The sequence below is a fragment of the Epinephelus lanceolatus genome, chromosome 18 (genome assembly GCF_041903045.1).
Source record: "Epinephelus lanceolatus isolate andai-2023 chromosome 18, ASM4190304v1, whole genome shotgun sequence".
Taxonomy (NCBI): Eukaryota; Metazoa; Chordata; class Actinopteri; order Perciformes; family Serranidae; genus Epinephelus; species Epinephelus lanceolatus.
In genome coordinates, this window is record NC_135751.1 from 27,825,205 (window position 1) to 27,842,225 (window position 17,021).

The following is a 17,021-nucleotide window of genomic DNA, read 5'->3' on the forward strand; positions in this document are numbered from 1 at the left end:
TGTAGCGCCTTCCGGAGCTCAAGAGCTCAAACTGGCTGTAGAGGGGATGGGAGTATTCTGCCAGCATAATCTAACACTATATCTTTAAACTTTTTCAATTCAATTCTGTGGTGGTTTTTTTCCAGCTGCAACAACATGGTGACAGCTGGTTGTGTTTTCACCTTGTGAGTGTGTGTGTGTGTGTGTGTGTGTGGTGTCATCATGGCAAAATGTGTCCCTGGAGACACGTACTGTGGCGGTTACTAACACAGAAGCTATTTTGAGCACTCTGGCAGGTGTTTTTATGTCTGTCTGTCTGTCTGTCTGTGGAAAGATTTAGTCACCAAACTTTACAGGTGTGCAGCTGAGATCAAAATAAAAGCCGAGTTTGAAGATGGGTGTGGTCTGAGCAGGGGCACGTGGAGTAAGGAGACATGTATAGCTGCAGACGCGTTCTGTTTGTAGCATACATGACATGACCCTACAAACAGCGCCCACATCTAGTACAAGACCAACTACAAACTACTACAATCCACTTTACAATTAGTAATACATGAAGATGTGATTCACTTAATAAGTAACAAGATGTAGCCCTTACTGTTACCCTTAACTTAACCATAACAGCCTCTCTTTTAATATTATACTTCACAGCTAGCTAATTGCTAACTTGGCAATTTAGCCAGGACTTCTGCTTCCAGGCCAAGGAGCAAACGCAGCTGATTATGGACTGATGTGTAGAGGGTGGGCGAGTCATCTAGCTAGAAGGCGGGGCATGTAGCTGCTCCAGCTGCAGTTATACCTACCTGGGAGTAAGGGGCAGTAAGGAAAGGGACCTTTGACCCCTCACCACTGGCCCACATTAGTTGAATCTCTAGTCTCTAGTTTAAAAAATAAAAAAGAAATAGAAATAAAAACAATGCAGGAATACTTAATTGAGCAAATATGTTTTATTTAAAGACGAAGAGGTAAAAAAAAAAGAAAAAAAAAGAGTGAGACACACAAACATGCTTACTTTTAAGACCTTCTGGACCATTTAGACCATTTTAGATGAGAATGCAAACTGTAGATTACACAGTCAAAAGAAATAGTGATTGAGCCATAGAAACAGAATGGGACTAGAAAGGTCATTGAAGTGTTTGCTGTGGTTATTTGACCAGTGAAAAGGGAGATTGTTGTAAGTTGTTATTGTAACAACACACGTCAATGGGGTCGTTTGAGGACTCAGTTTGATCTATTCTTACCCTTATTTTTCTTACAAAACAGAAAAATACAACCATATACCATTCCAAATTTTTCTCTTTCAGAGAACCAAGACTAACGCTGGCTTCACACATTTAATCATTTTAACATGACAGAAACAAAATATAACACACCAACACTGCCTTAGTTAGCCTTGTTAGTCATCTAGTTAGTGTTGTAGCACCAGTTTGGCCAGTAAAACCCTTAATCCACTGAGTTTGAATAGAGATGTCTGTTCTATACTCATTGTATTTCTATGGATGGAGCTCTTATTGTAGTTCATAGAAACATATTTTCTACATATGATACATGGATACCAGTATGTTATATATATATATATATATATATATATATATATATATAAAGTTCCTTTAAATTTTGTGTGGATTTCTATTTTTGAAAAGTGATAAAAGATTAATTTATCCTAGTTGAGATGTTCTTTTATGTAAATTATGTGAAAGCCCTTTGTATTTATATTTAAACTGCATGACTGCTTTTTCTTTACATTTTAATGCACATATGTTTCCAAAGAAAAAAGCTATGAAGCAAATATCTGTGTGTTTTCAAACTTAAGTTGAAATCCCCCTAAATCTCACATGAATCAGACTTTTGCCTTGAGTGTCACAGAGTGTGGAACCAATCAGAAGTTGATTGGTCTCAGGTGTGCAGTGCTGCTCTGATGAGGCTGACTGGAAGTTTAAAATGCTCCACTGCTCAGACTGGTGTGCTGCTGAGTGGGTCAGACAGGAGGAGTGTTTGCATTCTGCACCAGTCTGCTGTTTTAATATTCATGGAGCTGTTGTGTTTTTGGCTTACCCTCCTACTTGGACTGTGTGTCAGATCCTCTTTTGCTCTTCCATCCACACATTACGCACAGCATGCGTTGTTTCAAAGTCCTCAGATCACAGAGAGCTCCAAACACCATGAGCAACAAAAGGTTGCAGCTGAGGAGCGAGAGCAGGTGAATACGGTCAGGGTGACCTGCCATCCGGACTCGTTGGAGATTGTCATCAAAGCCGACATGTTTGGAGTTGGAGCGCCTGTTAATGGTGATGAGTTACGCCTTGGAGTGGAGTACAATGATTATTGTAGGCCTACAACGTCTTCAGGAGATGAGTACAGAATCATTGTTGGACTTGTGGACTGCGGCACCAAACACTGGGTAAGATTATTGCAATGCAGGCATTTATTTTACATTATAACTTCCAGTTCTGAGCAAACACTCTCCTCTACTCTCCACAGATGACTGAGGACTCTCTGGTCTATACAAACCTCCTCATATACTCTCCTGTGGTCTCTCCAGACGGGGTGATTCGGATGGATGAGGCTGTAATTCCAATTGAGTGTCATTACGAAAGGTCTGCCTTTTTAATAAACTTTCCTAAAGATCTCTGGATGATGCATCACTTTCTAAAATGCTTTTCTGTTTTTTTTAGGAAGTACAGCTTGTCCAGTTCTTCACTCATGCCTACATGGATCCCCTTCACGTCCACCCAGTCTGCAGTGGAAACCTTGGACTTTAATTTGAGAATCATGACAAGTGGGTTTGTTCATTTCTCTCGTTGTGATTTGTCTTTATTTGCTTTTACTATTTATTCCCCCCCCCCCCCCCCCCCCCTTTTCTGCAGATGACTGGCTGTATGAAAGAAGCTCTAATGTGTATCACCTTGGTGAGCCCATCAGCATCGAAGCCTCAGTCAGAGTTGGAAACCACATGGGGCTCCGAGTGTTTCTGAGCAGCTGTGTGGCGACACTTAACCCAGACATTTATTCTGTTCCCAGATACGTCTTCATTGAAAATGGGTAAGCACTTGAAAGCTGCAACTTGATGATAAATGATTGACATTTTTTTACATGTTGGTTTGTTTACAGGAGTTGAGATATTGCTGCATATGTTTAAAAAGGTGCATTTTGTGTCTCCAATGGGAGCTGTGTTGAAACTGAAATTGCCTCATGTGATGTCACTTGAGTTGGCATTTGAGACCTGGCCCCCAGGAAAGCAGCTCAGCCGCTTCCAATTTTTCCCACTGCCTGCTTGTGGTATTGCAGCAAAAAAATCCCCTGTGGCCCAAAAACCATTTTCCCTATTGTAAAAGACGTCTGTAAAACTGACAGGACACCCGAAACTGCAAATAAGGTCAGTTCTGACTTTTTCTTCAGGAATTTTTGATCCATGGTTTGTTTTTATATTTGTAAAACTTTCCTTGAGCCAAGATTTTTTTTAAAAAAATCTGACATTACCACATAATGTCTGTAAGCTGAGCGGTAACTCATAGGCGGCGCCAGCAGTAGAAACACCACTGCACATTCAGTGGGCTGCATACCACTGAGGTAAACCTGGAAGCTAGAAAGTTTGTTTTTGGCACATGCACCAAGCGAGCAACTCCATTGGCATGGATAGGCGCCATCTTGCCGTTCGGTATCTTGGTATTACTATAGATCTATGGTTGGGGCTTAAGACTAGTTTGACAATAAGAAATTTGGGTGGCGGGAATTTTAAATAATGTTTGCAGGATATTAACCAAACTGTAACGTCACTTGTTAAACCTTAAGGCAGGTCTTTGTCAGTCCTCACATAAAACCTAAAAGACTAACGGAACTGTTTGGGCAATTTAAGGGTGCAGGACAAACGCCATTGACAAACAAAATGTGTGTCAGCTCGCGCTCATATGAACTAACAAGCTAGTTTTATAAATTAATGTTCAAATAAATACATTTATTTGAAAGATTGCTTAGTCACAACTATTTAAATTCCACAGGAGTCAGAGGCTGCACAGATGAGTTACTCTGCTAAGCTAGGCTAGTTACTCTTTAGCATGACAAGTCTATATGATACGGTTTAGCTGCTGCCTTATTTATGTTACAAACTAAAATGTTGGAGCATCAAAATGGTAGGAAACTGGGGAGAAAGTGGGCATATGCAATTTTTTAAAAAAAACAAAAAAAACAAATCCTGTTCTAGTTATTTTCTAGACTTCAATATTTCTCCCAGTCCAGAAATTACATGTTTCTGTTACATAATTTATATAGTAAAACAAACAGCACAACAAAGTCAGCTCCTGGTCTTAATTCTGAGCAAATACACAGTTGACTGCATTTTAAATTTGATGGGCAATAGGCCACCAGTAGCATAACGCCCACATTTCTGTCTTGAACTGTCGTCAAAATGGTGCCTACTCTACCCAGAATCCAATTTTACTGCCAAGGGAAAAGGCCTGCAATAATATGGATGATATCTCTACATCAATTTTGATCCCTTATACTGGAGTGTATTAATTGTTATACCATAAGGCATGTACAAAAATAGTTGTGTTTTTTCTCCCCTTCAGGTGCTTGGTTGACTCCCAGCTTCCAGGTTCAAGGTCACACTTCCTAACCAGGTCACAGGATGACAAGCTCCAGTTGGTCATTGATGCCTTTAGGTTTCATAATGAGGACAGAGGAGAGGTGAGACCGTCTGTCAGTACACTCTTACACTGGCTTAAAGGGGATACTTTGCTGATTGGCAACCAGCTTTGTATAATGTTTGTGTAAATATCCATCTTATCGTAGCCCAGATCCTGCTGTTCATCTCTCAAAGAAGACCATCTTTCTGGCAGTGAAATACTAAAGTCATAACTGCACATTTGTTTTGTTTTTTTTTGTTGTTTTTTTTTTTACAGCTCTACATCACCTGCCACCTGAATGCTGTACCAGTAAATGATGCAGAGGCACTAAATAAGGCGTGCACTTTTGTAAATGGAAGGCAAGTGACATCCAGTCTACTTAAAATCAAATTACACAAAGGGTTAATGAAGTGTGTGCTGAATGCTTTTACTGCTCTTCAGATGGCGGTCCGCTGATGCTAACGACTACTTATGTGGGTATTGTCAAAGCCAAAACCAAAATGAAATTGGCCAACCCAGCGGTAAACCAAGCAGCCCTGGCAAGTTTGCTCCTCGTGGGTTTGGGAAGCCAGATGAGCCTGAAGCCCTCTGGAGGAGCGCACTGAAGACCAATACAGGTAAGGTCACTTACAGAAACTGGACATCTTATGATAAATGGGTATCATGGAATAACGGCAGAGCTTGGTCGCAGATGGTGTCACTGTAAAGATGTATTGTGCTTATCTGTTAGTGTGGGAAAAGGAGGCAAGCGTGGGTCCAATGATGGTCTTGCCAGGCATGCAGAAAAGCGGGCCTATACCTGTGGAAGACCTCCCTCCTGTTCTCAAGAAAATCAGCAGACCTGCACTGTATGGCAGCCAGTGGAGGAGTGGGGTGAACAACAAAAGAGTTGGTAAGAGTTAAACACTAACTATTTAATGGATTTCAATGTGGGCCTGTTACTTTTTTCCCCCCTCACGTAAAAATACTGGCCTGGGACTTGTATTAGATTTTTGTCATTTATATTGTGTGTCAAAATTTGCCATAAGGAACAAAGTACATGTGGAAGAAATAAGTCAATTGGAGAAATAAATGCTAAATTGTCTTTCTATCCTAGATGAGAGGAAAGAGCTGCTCCCTGATTCACCATCTACACCAGACCAGGTGGAGGTTCAGACATCTCAACTGGACAAACGTGTTGAAAGCGGAACAGACCTAACAACAGGTAACGTGTGAAACGCTCAAGTTTTTACATCAAATGTCAAGTCATGGCAGCATTCAAATTCTTCATCTAATTACAGATGGTGATGCTGAGAGAGTTGCTCCACATCTAGAAAAAGTATCTCCTGAGTTCAGCTTGAAAACAAAGGCAGCAGTGTTGGACAATAACAGCACAGTGGCCATCAGTGACGTCAGCCCCACTGATCCGTCTCCTGTGGATGTGACTACACCGTCAAATGCAACAGATTCTGACCTTTCAGAAGATGACCCAAAGAGATAATAAACAATTAAATGTTTGTTTGCTTTTGACTCTTTAATGGTGCAGTGTGAGTACTAAAGTCGTGTCTTTTCTTTTTTCCATACTAATTCCTAGAATGGCTCACAATGACTAGTAATATGATTTATGAAACCACTGCCAACTTAAAGATGGGCTTCTGTTTGGACATTATCAGATAGCAGTCTTGTTAGAAAAATATCCTGCTTATTAGTGAGTGAACCCCACTTTGTATTCAAAGCTCTCAGATATCACGGTAGTGATGGAAATGTGAGAATTTAAAAGAACCATGAGGTGCAGCTAAGGGAAACAAAGCAAAGGTGAACTTGATGATTCTACAGGAGATTCAAGACCGAAGAGGAAACGACTGCCTGCTGTATAATTAAGACAAATTAAGTAATTAAGTGGTAGTGATACATTTGGGTATTAAACTGAGTCAGGGGTTGCATTACATGGAAACCATTGAGGAATTTACAATTATTGTCCTATAAAATGAAGCACTGAAATTCCTGTGTTTTCTTGTGTCTTATGTGGTGAGACACTTGTTTTTTGAGTCACTGGGTCACATTACATGGAAATTGATTTTAAAAAAAAATTTGATAAATATTGACAAGTGTCTTGTCATATCTGGTATTCATTTTGAATCACTGGGTCATTAATGGAAGCTTTGGGGAAAAGAGATGTGAATTATTTTATTAAATCCTCAATTTACATAAAAATATTTATGTAAATTAGCACTAAAGCACTAAAATCCCATATAAAGTGGTGTGTCCTGTTTGTCATATGTAGTGATACATTTAATATATTAAATTTAAAGCCCTGGGTCATATTTCATGGAAGTTATTTAAATAAAAATCATGATTTTTGCTATAAAATATATTTAAAAAACAAAACCAAAAAAGCACTAAAATCCTACAGAAGATATGAAGAGCTGTGTCCTGTGTTTCCAGTATTTTGATACATTTATTGATTGCATTGAAGCTATTGAGAATTTCTTTTTTTCATAAAAACTATTTATTAAAAAAAATCCCATATGACAAGGTATTAATAAAACTAAAACTATATTTTAAAAATACATTGAAGACAGTTATTGGGGAAAAAAATAATTTCCCATAGAAATATAGATGAGCACTAAGATCCAATATGAAGTAATGTGTCCTGTGTGTCTACTTCAGTGATACATTTTTGTATTATATTTGAGTTGGTAGGTCACGTTACATAGAAACTATTTAAAAAAAAACTTTTGATAAAAACATGTATGCAAAATAAATTAATCGCACACTAGTCATGAAGATAAGGATGCTACATGAGACCAGTTTTGTACATTTTGTAATCATCACTATTATTTTGGGGCACTGGGGAAAAAAAACAAGCAAAATTTCAAAGACTGTGTAAATGCAGTGGTAGTGGCAATATCCCATCTGTCTTTGCTCTTTAGGTAAAAAGGCAGTTTGGAAGATGGGGTCTCTTCCTGGGACACTGAACTTGTTAAACTCATAGAAACTTACATGCAATAAGAAATAAATACTTTAAGAAAATGTTGAAAATGTTGCCAACAATAAGAAAATATGGGGCAACATTCAAGTATTGATCCACGATTCAGCACATCTCTATTTCAGTAAAGAAGAAGCATAATGTTGGGTGTGAGCCAATCACACGCAGGTATTTCAGTGTGACTGCACCTTTAATTCCCCCACATCACTTAATGAGTAATTGCTTCCAGCTGTCCTCTCCATGTGATGTGATTGCTCTGAACTGGGAAGTATTTGAGATACTGGGAGGACTGTCTCGGGTGTTTGAATCCCCTGCATCTTATCAAAATAGTGTCTTGTCCTGTTGTTATGAGAAAAGGGTGAAATGCTAATCACAGGTCACTCAGCCTCACTGGCACTGCTGATATCATTTGCTTTTGGTGTGGCAGATGCCATTCGAAGTTTGAAAGGTGGACCCCTGATCGATGCTGAAGGAAGGGAATATAAATCTGCTACATTAAGAGCTGATGCAGAAGACATTAGTGGACCACAACTCAATGACGGCTCCCCTGTCCGTGTACGATGCACAGAAGGCACCATGATCATTATGGTAAAGGCTGACCTGTATGAAAAAGGACGTCCAGTGTCTGTTGGGGAGCTTTTTTTGGGAGAAGCTGAGCATTCACAGAGCAGTCAGTGCCGAGCTGTTGCTGCTGGTGAAGCTGAATATGTCATTGAAGCCAGACTGCAAGACTGTGGCTCCAAGTTAACTGTAAGTTACTGATGATGATGGATACATCTGTGGCTGCTTGAAAGTTTTGACTTTGATGTTTAACTTCATCTCCAGATATCTGACGACTCTGTGATCTACTCAAACAAGCTGATTATCTCACCAGCTGCCCGTTACCATGGCATTACTAGGGTCACCCATGCTGTAGTTCCTGTTTCCTGTCACTATAAAAGGTGACATTTTATCATTGTCTCGTACAGAGGAGCTGTTCTGTGACTTCTTTATGGATGACTTGTTAATTTTCTGGGACAGGACACACATTGTGAGCAGTAATTCTCAGCAGTTAGCCCTGACACCCTCCACTCCTGCAAAGTCTTCCACAGCTGCTTTCTCTCTAAAGCTGATGGCTGGTACGTGTCAGTTCTTTCTTGATTAATGTGTAGTCAGTGGTTGAAGAAGTATTCAGATCCTTTACCAAAGTGAAAGTAGCAATACAGCGCAGTGTTTTTTGACATACTATACTATGAATGTTTTTACGACATTTTGATGACATACTATACTATGACTTTTTTAATACTTTCATAACATACTATACAATGACTTTTTTTAATACTTTGATGACATACTATACTATGACTTTTTTTATGACATTTTGACGACATACTATACTATGACTTTTTTTATATTTTGACGACATACTATACTATGACTTTTTTATGACATTTTGACGACATACTATACTATGACTTTTTTTATATTTTGATGACATACTATACTATGATTTTTTTATGACATTTTGATGACATACTATACTATGACTTTTTATGACATTTTGATGACATGCTATACTATGACTTTTTTAAATATTTTGATAACATACTATACTATGACTTTTTTATGACATTTTGACGACATACTATACTATAACTTTTTTATGACATTTTGATGACATACTATACTATGACTTTTTTATATTTTGATGACATACTATACTATATTATGACTTTTTTTTAATACTTTGATGACATACTATACTATGACTTTTTTATGACATTTTGATGACATGCTATACTATGACTTTTTTAAATATTTTGATAACATACTATACTATGACTTTTTTAATACTTTCAAAACATACTATGACTTTTTTTAATACTTTGATGACATACTATACTATTACTTTTTTATATTTTGATGACATACTATACTATGACTTTTATGACATTTTGATGATATACTATACTATGACTTTTTATAATACTTTGATGACATACTATACTATGACTTTTTTCCATGATTTTGAACGACATACTATACTGTGACCTTTTTTTCATGATTTAGAACGACATACTATACTATGACTTTTTTTCATGATTTTGAATGACATGCTATACTATGACTTTTTTTCATGATTTTGAATGACATACTATACTATGACTTTTTTTCATGATTGTGGACAACATACTATACTATGACTTTTTTCCATGATTTTGAACGACATACTATACTGTGACCTTTTTTGCATGATTTAGAACGACATACTATACTATGACTTTTTTCATGATTTTGGACGACATACTATACTATGACTTTTTTTCATGATTTTGGATGACATACTATACTGTGACCTTTTTTTCATGATTTAGAACGACATACTATACTATGACTTTTTTCATGATTTTGAACGACATACTATACTGTGACCTTTTTTTCATGATTTAGAACGACATACTATACTATGACTTTTTTCATGATTTTGGATGACATGCTATACTATGACTTTTTTCATGATTTTGGACCACATACTATACTATGACTTTTTTCATGATTTTGGACCACATACTATACTATGACTTTTTTTTCATAATTTTGGACGACATGCTATACTATGACTTTTTTTCATGATTTAGAACGACATGCTATACTACGACTTTTTTTCATAATTTTGGATGACATACTATACTATGATTTTTTTTTCATGATTTTGAATGACATGCTATACTATGACTTTTTTAAATATTTTCATAACATACTATACTATGACTTTTTTATGACATTTTGATGACATACTATACTATGACTTTTTATAATTTTGATGACATAGTATACTATGATTTTTTTTAATACTTTGATGACATACTATACTATGACTTTTTATAATTTTGATGACATAGTATACTATGATTTTTTTTAATACTTTGATGACATACTATACTATGACTTTTTGTAATACTTTGATGACATACTATACTATGACTTTTTATGACATTTTGATGACATACTATACTATGACTTTTTTAATGCTTTGATGACATACTATACTATGACTTTTTTCATGATTTAGAACGACATACTATACTATGACTTTTTTCATGATTTTGGACCACATACTATACTATGACTTTTTTTTTCATAATTTTGGACGACATGCTATACTATGACTTTTTTTCATAATTTTGGATGACATACTATACTATGACTTTTTTTCATGATTTTGAATGACATGCTATACTATGACTTTTTTAAATATTTTCATAACATACTATACTATGACTTTTTCATGATTTTGGACAACATACTATACTATGACTTTTTTCCATGATTTTGAACGACATACTATACTATGACTTTTTTTCATAATTTTGGACGACATGCTATACTGTGACCTTTTTTTCATAATTTTGGACGACATGCTATACTATGACTTTTTTTCATGATTTTGGATGACATACTATATACTATGACTTTTTTTCATAATTTTGGATGACATACTATACTATGACTTTTTCATGATTTTGGACAACATGCTATACTGTGACCTTTTTTTCATGATTTTGAATGACAGGCTATAGCATCACTTTTTTTCATAATTTTGGACGACATACTGTACTATGACCTTTTTTTCATAATTTTGGACGACATTGTTTACTATGACTTTTTTTCAGAATTTTGGACGACATGCTATACTCTGACGTTTTTCTCATAACTTTGGACGACATGGTATACTATGACTTTTTTCATGATTTTGGATGACATACTATACTATGACTTTTTTTTCATGATTTTGGATGACAGGCTATAGCATCACTTTTTTTCATAATTTTGGACGACATACTGTACTATGACCTTTTTTTCATAATTTTGGACGACATGCTATGCTATGACTTTTTTCATGATTTTGGACCACATACTATACTATGACTTTTTCATGATTTTGGACGACATACTATACTATGACTTTTTTTCATAATTTTGGATGACAGGCTATAGTATCACTTTTTCTCATGATTTTGGACGACATACTATACTATGACTTTTTTTCATAATTTTGGATGACAGGCTATAGTATCACTTTTTCTCATAATTTTGGACGACATTGTTTACTATGACTTTTTCTCACAATTTTGGACGACATGCTATACTATGACTTTTTTTCATAATTTTGGATGACATACTATACTATGACTTTTTTTCATGATTTTGGACGACATGCTATACTATGATTTTTTTTATAATTTTGATGACATACCATACTATGACTTTTTTTTCATAATTTTGGATGACATACTATACTATGACTTTTTTCATGATTTTGAACAATATACTATACTATGACTTTTTTTCATAATTTTGGACGACATACTATAGTATGACCTTTTTTCATAATTTTGGATGACATATTATACTATGACTTTTTTTTCATGATTTTGAATAATATACTATACTATGACTTTTTTTTCATAATTTTGGACGACATACTATAGTATGACCTTTTTTCATAATTTTGGACGACATACTATACTATGACTTTTTTTTCATGATTTTGAATAATATACTATACTATGACTTTTTTTTCATAATTTTGGACGACATGCTATACTATGGCTTTTTGTCACGATTTTGAATGACAGGCTATAGTATCACTTTTTCTCATAATTTTGGACGACATTGTTTACTATGACTTTTTTATAATTTTGGACGACATGCTATACTGTGACCTTTTTTTCATAATTTTGAATGACAGGCTATAGCATCACTTTTTTTCATAATTTTGGACGACATACTGTACTATGACTTTTTTTCATCATTTTGGACGACATGCTATGCTATGACTTTTTATCATAATTTTGGATGACATGCTATACTATGACTTTTTTCATAATTTTGGATGACATACTTTACTGTGACTTTTTTCATGATTTTGAACGATATGCTATACTATGACTTTTTTTCATGATTTTGGACGACATACTATACTATGACTTTTTTTTCATGGTTTTTAACGACCTGCTATACTATGGCAAATATTAAATGTAATAAAATAAGATAGAAAGAAACACAAAAACGGGGTGAGAGGGTTTACACTGATGCCTTTATATTCAAATAATAACACACACATTAATAAGTTAAAGATACATATTTACTTAGATCAGGTAAGTGATTTATCAGTGGCTGCCATACATTTATTTAGCTGCTTTCATTTCCTTTTATTTCGGCATGGAGTCTAACCATCGATGATTTTGTCCCCCCCCCCAACAATTTAATTGTGTTGACGTGTTTTTTGTCCTTAAATATTCTGCATTTTCTTGCCAGAAAAATAATTTTATAAAGCAACTTAAATCTACAAGACACTAAGAGTCCTGGTTTTGATGGCAGTCCTGATAAAAACTTTCCAGGATCTTTACATATAATACATTTCAGATTTGTACTCAACTCTTTTACTATACATGACCAGATCTTGGCGTTTTTAGACCAGTCCATAAAAGCATACAAAATGCATTCAAGTTCCAACTGTGACATTTTTTGTTATACTAAAACTTTTCTAAAATAAGATCACACACATTATAGTTTTGATACATTGATCAGCATCAATCAGCATCTTGATATGCCACACCTGTGAGGTGGGATGGATTATCTCGGCAAAGGAGAAGTGCTCACTAACACAGATTTAGACAGATCTGTGAACAGTATTTGTGAGAAATGGTCTTTTGTGTGTATAGAAAATGTTTTAGATCTTTGAGTTCAGCTCATGAAAAATGGGAGCAAAAACAACAGTGTTGCTTTATATTTTTGTTCAGTGTATAATATAGTTACTACTTGTTTTCACTGGAGATGAAAGGTATGAAAAACTGCAATCTGAAAAGTAATTAAAGTAATTCTGTAGTGGAGCAGAAGTACACAGTAACATGCAAAAGCAATACTCAAGCCAGTACAAGTACCTCAAATTTGTGCTTGAGTAAATGTCCCACCACTGCATGTACTAATGTTTGTGTCTGCATACAGATGACTGGAGAGGTGAGAAGTTCTCCAATGTCTTCTACCTTGGAGATCTCCTGCACCTCGAGGCTTCTTACACTGGTCCCGATGCAGAACAAAGACGACTCTTCATCAACAGCTGCGTCGCCACTCTGTCACCTGACCCAACATCAGTCCCCAGATACAACTTAATTGAAAACCATGGGTAAAAGTAGCTCAGGACACAGAATGAAACAACCAGCTAGCTTTGGACTTACATGAAAATATAATATTTTGTCAGGTGCCTCACTGATGCAAAAGAGGAAGGCTCAAATGCACTGTTCCGACCCAGGATGAGAGCTTCTTCGCTTCAACTGCAGCTTGATGCTTTCCTGTTTTACCAGGATTCAAGGAACTCAGTAAGACACTTTCATAACCTGCATGATTTCAAACTGTTTGGAAATGCTCCTGTGGTTGTATAATGACATTTCTGTGGTCTCCTACTTTTTTTTTTTTTTTTTTTTTAGATATTTATCACTTGCCAGCTGAAAGCGACTTCTGAAATGTGGAAGAGAAGTCCAGTCAACAAGGCCTGCAATTATGTACATTCAAGGTGATTTTTTTTTTTCTTTCTTGGGAGTACTGTAGGTCCTTATTTTACCAAACAAAGCCTTGTACAGGTTTGGAAAGTTTTAATGCTACACTTAAAGGATCATTTACAAAGATAGATCTTCAAAACTGTATTTGAATCATGATGTCTTTGCTTATTTGGCACCCCAGCATTTTAGTTTTGAAACCGTTAAAGGTGCTGATTTTAAGTTGCCAGGGTGTTTGAGTGTGTTTATATTACCCATGCTGCAATTTCTACATTAAATTTGAGTGTAAATGCCTTTAAATTAAAGCCAAAAATGTAGTTATTAATTACAAATCAAATAAATTATAGTGTTTCGCTTACACTACACTGCAAAATTTAATTTAAAATCAACAACAAAATAAGTTGAGAATGTTTTATACCCAAATTAGCCTAGGTAAATTAGTTATTTCTCTTAATAATGCATAGCAAGTATAGAGAAACTGCAGAGAGACCAAGAAACTATAGATCTTGGAATCAAATATTATACCAGTCCACAAATACAGAATGTCTACTGCATGTACATTAAAGCAAACAGTCCAACTGTGAAGGTATTATAATCAAAATAATTAAGTATATTTTCTCATCAGGTGGATAAATGTGGATGGGAGTGATGTTTGTGGATGTTGTGACAGTACCTGTTACAACAGTTCTTCAACCCACAATAAAAGCAAGAGACGTCTGATCCCGAAAGGTATGTTGATCCTAACTGGAGTTTAATAACGAGTAAAGTCTCATAAGATGCTCTAATATGAACATTGTGTTTCAGATATTGTGGCATGTGGAGCTCTAACTCTCGGCCCTGTGATGGTTTTCCCCAGCAAGTAGACAAAGAATAAAAATCCAGACAAACAGTGAATATTTGAATTATGTCCTTTTTTAAATTTTCTTGGCATGGTGACAAACCATGCTTAGTCATCCTGAGGTCAGAGTGTCCATTTAAATACTGAATTATTGAAGTTTAGTGTGTCTTTTCGATGATTTTATTACTTGCATTCTATAAACAGCGGCGTTTTTTTATTTTTATTTTGAAGATTTATAGCGGATTTGTAATTTAAAAAGCAGTAATAAGTGGATAACTAGCCAACACAATGGTCCTTTTAAGAATTAGAAATTGCTAAACTCCTCAACCTCAATTTGGTTTTGCCAAACGTGACCTGCCTATTAACAATCATGAGTTCACTGCCCTCTTGTGGACACACTGGATAACAACACTCTCATAGCATTTAGCCAGACACAGTATTACCTCCAGTTAACATGTAATTTCTCACTTTGGCCACCAGAGGGCACTAAATATTCATGATTACAATAAAAACGTCTTCACGCAATCAATTAAGTATTGGCCCCAAATATTGGGAGTGTTAATGGTGTAACCACCACCAACACCGATGTTACTGTAAATGGAGACAGCTGGACATGAACAAACTGCCTCAAAGCCTTCTATGCAAAGTTTAAGAAACTTAATTCACTTAGTTTGCATAGAATTTAAAAATAGCTCCTGTTTTACAGGCTGAGAGAACAAATGAATACAGAGGGAGCAGTGTGGAGCTCTACAACAAAGGAGGGAGAATCTTCTTTGATAACTACGTGGCCTGCTGTGTCCAGATGCAGATGCATGTTTTTCATGTGGACTGACTGACAGTGAAATTGCATTAAGGTTCATTCCACCTGTAGTCCCTGTTGTTGTCTCTTAAGTGCTGTGACATTGTGCTTTGCTCAGTGCACAAATCAATGTTACAAGGTGTTATCAAGGTGATGGTTTACTCATCATCTTGCAGACAACTCCAGACGGAGAGATACCATGCATTTGGGATCTGTCAACTACCAGTATGACGATGCAAGTTCTGATTTCTCTTTGGAGCACTGACTCCATCAGGTAGTTTGTGGCTGGACCTTGAAGATATTTGAGCTTCTGTCAAAGTGTATGAAGGCACTGTTTTACTCAGGTTAACAGTCAAACCTACATCATGAAAGTCCCAAATTAGTTATACATGGACTTCCTTTGTTTGTTGTTTTATGCTTTGTCTGAAGGAGCAAGAGAGAATCCTCAAGGATGTGTGAGTGTCTCCAGTTCATTAGCTCAGGGAGATAGAGGACCGGTTTGAAGGTTAGAGGAGTGGATTTCAATTCTCAGGTGAACAGTCAGTCTGTTTTGCAAGCTGAGGTCTGAAGGAGAAAGTTGTGTCTAAGAAACAGACAAAATGGCTCTGGCCTGGTAGCTCAGGCTGTTAGGACTGCTTGGAAGTCCTTAAGTTGAATGTTTGATCCTCGTTGAGGATCAATGAATTTTAAAGGCTGCTGTCCAGAGGACAGAGTGAAAGGCTCCGTGAAACACAACAGAAGCGTGAGGTGGACTAGCTCTGGCTGTTTAACAGTCCCTTCATACACTTTGATTGAAGCTCAAATATCTTCAAGGTCCAGCCACAAACCTGATGTAATCAGTGCTCCAAAGAGAAATCCGAACTTAAATCATCAGTTCAGCTGCCCTGGACTAGGATTGAACATTCAACCTAAGGACTTCCAACTGGTCCTCTAACAGCCTGAGCTACCAGGCCAGAGACACTCTGTGTTCCTTCCAACTTGTAACTTTCTCCTTCAGACATCAGCTTGCAAAACAGACCGACAGTTCACCTAAGAATTGAACCCTGATCCTCTGACCTTCAAACCAGTCTTCTATCCCGCTGAGCTAATGAACTGGAGACACTTGAGCACTCTTCGTTGAAGTTTTTCATTCTCTCTTTTGGACAAAGACATTCAAAAGCCAGCTGTTAAGGTGTCCTAGTAGGAGGAATTAATTGGAGACAGCTGCTCAGAAGGCTGGCTCTCTGCTTTCAAGACATAGGCTTAAACACTATTAACCTATCAACGTCATTTT

The 17,021-nt window shown here is 36.3% G+C and overlaps 2 protein-coding genes across 2 annotated transcripts; both read left to right on the forward strand.

Annotated features, from left to right (window-relative positions):
- Positions 1-1,916: 1,916 nt before the first annotated feature.
- Positions 1,917-6,100, forward strand: LOC117268690 (zona pellucida sperm-binding protein 3-like). The gene is made up of 10 exons (XM_033645331.2): positions 1,917-2,380; positions 2,461-2,576; positions 2,655-2,758; positions 2,847-3,021; positions 4,548-4,665; positions 4,881-4,963; positions 5,046-5,221; positions 5,335-5,496; positions 5,701-5,808; positions 5,885-6,100. The coding sequence occupies exons 1-10, from the start codon at positions 2,009-2,011 to the stop codon at positions 6,082-6,084; spliced, it is 1,614 nt and encodes a 537-aa protein (XP_033501222.2). The 5' UTR covers positions 1,917-2,008; the 3' UTR covers positions 6,085-6,100.
- A 1,707-nt stretch (positions 6,101-7,807) lies between these two features.
- Positions 7,808-15,005, forward strand: LOC144458606 (zona pellucida sperm-binding protein 3-like). Its single transcript, XM_078161349.1, has 8 exons — positions 7,808-8,322; positions 8,398-8,513; positions 8,593-8,690; positions 13,564-13,741; positions 13,817-13,934; positions 14,043-14,128; positions 14,737-14,840; positions 14,916-15,005. Exons 1-8 carry the CDS (start codon positions 7,936-7,938, stop codon positions 14,972-14,974), a joined length of 1,146 nt encoding a protein of 381 aa, XP_078017475.1. The 5' UTR covers positions 7,808-7,935; the 3' UTR covers positions 14,975-15,005.
- The last annotated feature ends 2,016 nt before the right edge of the window (positions 15,006-17,021 follow it).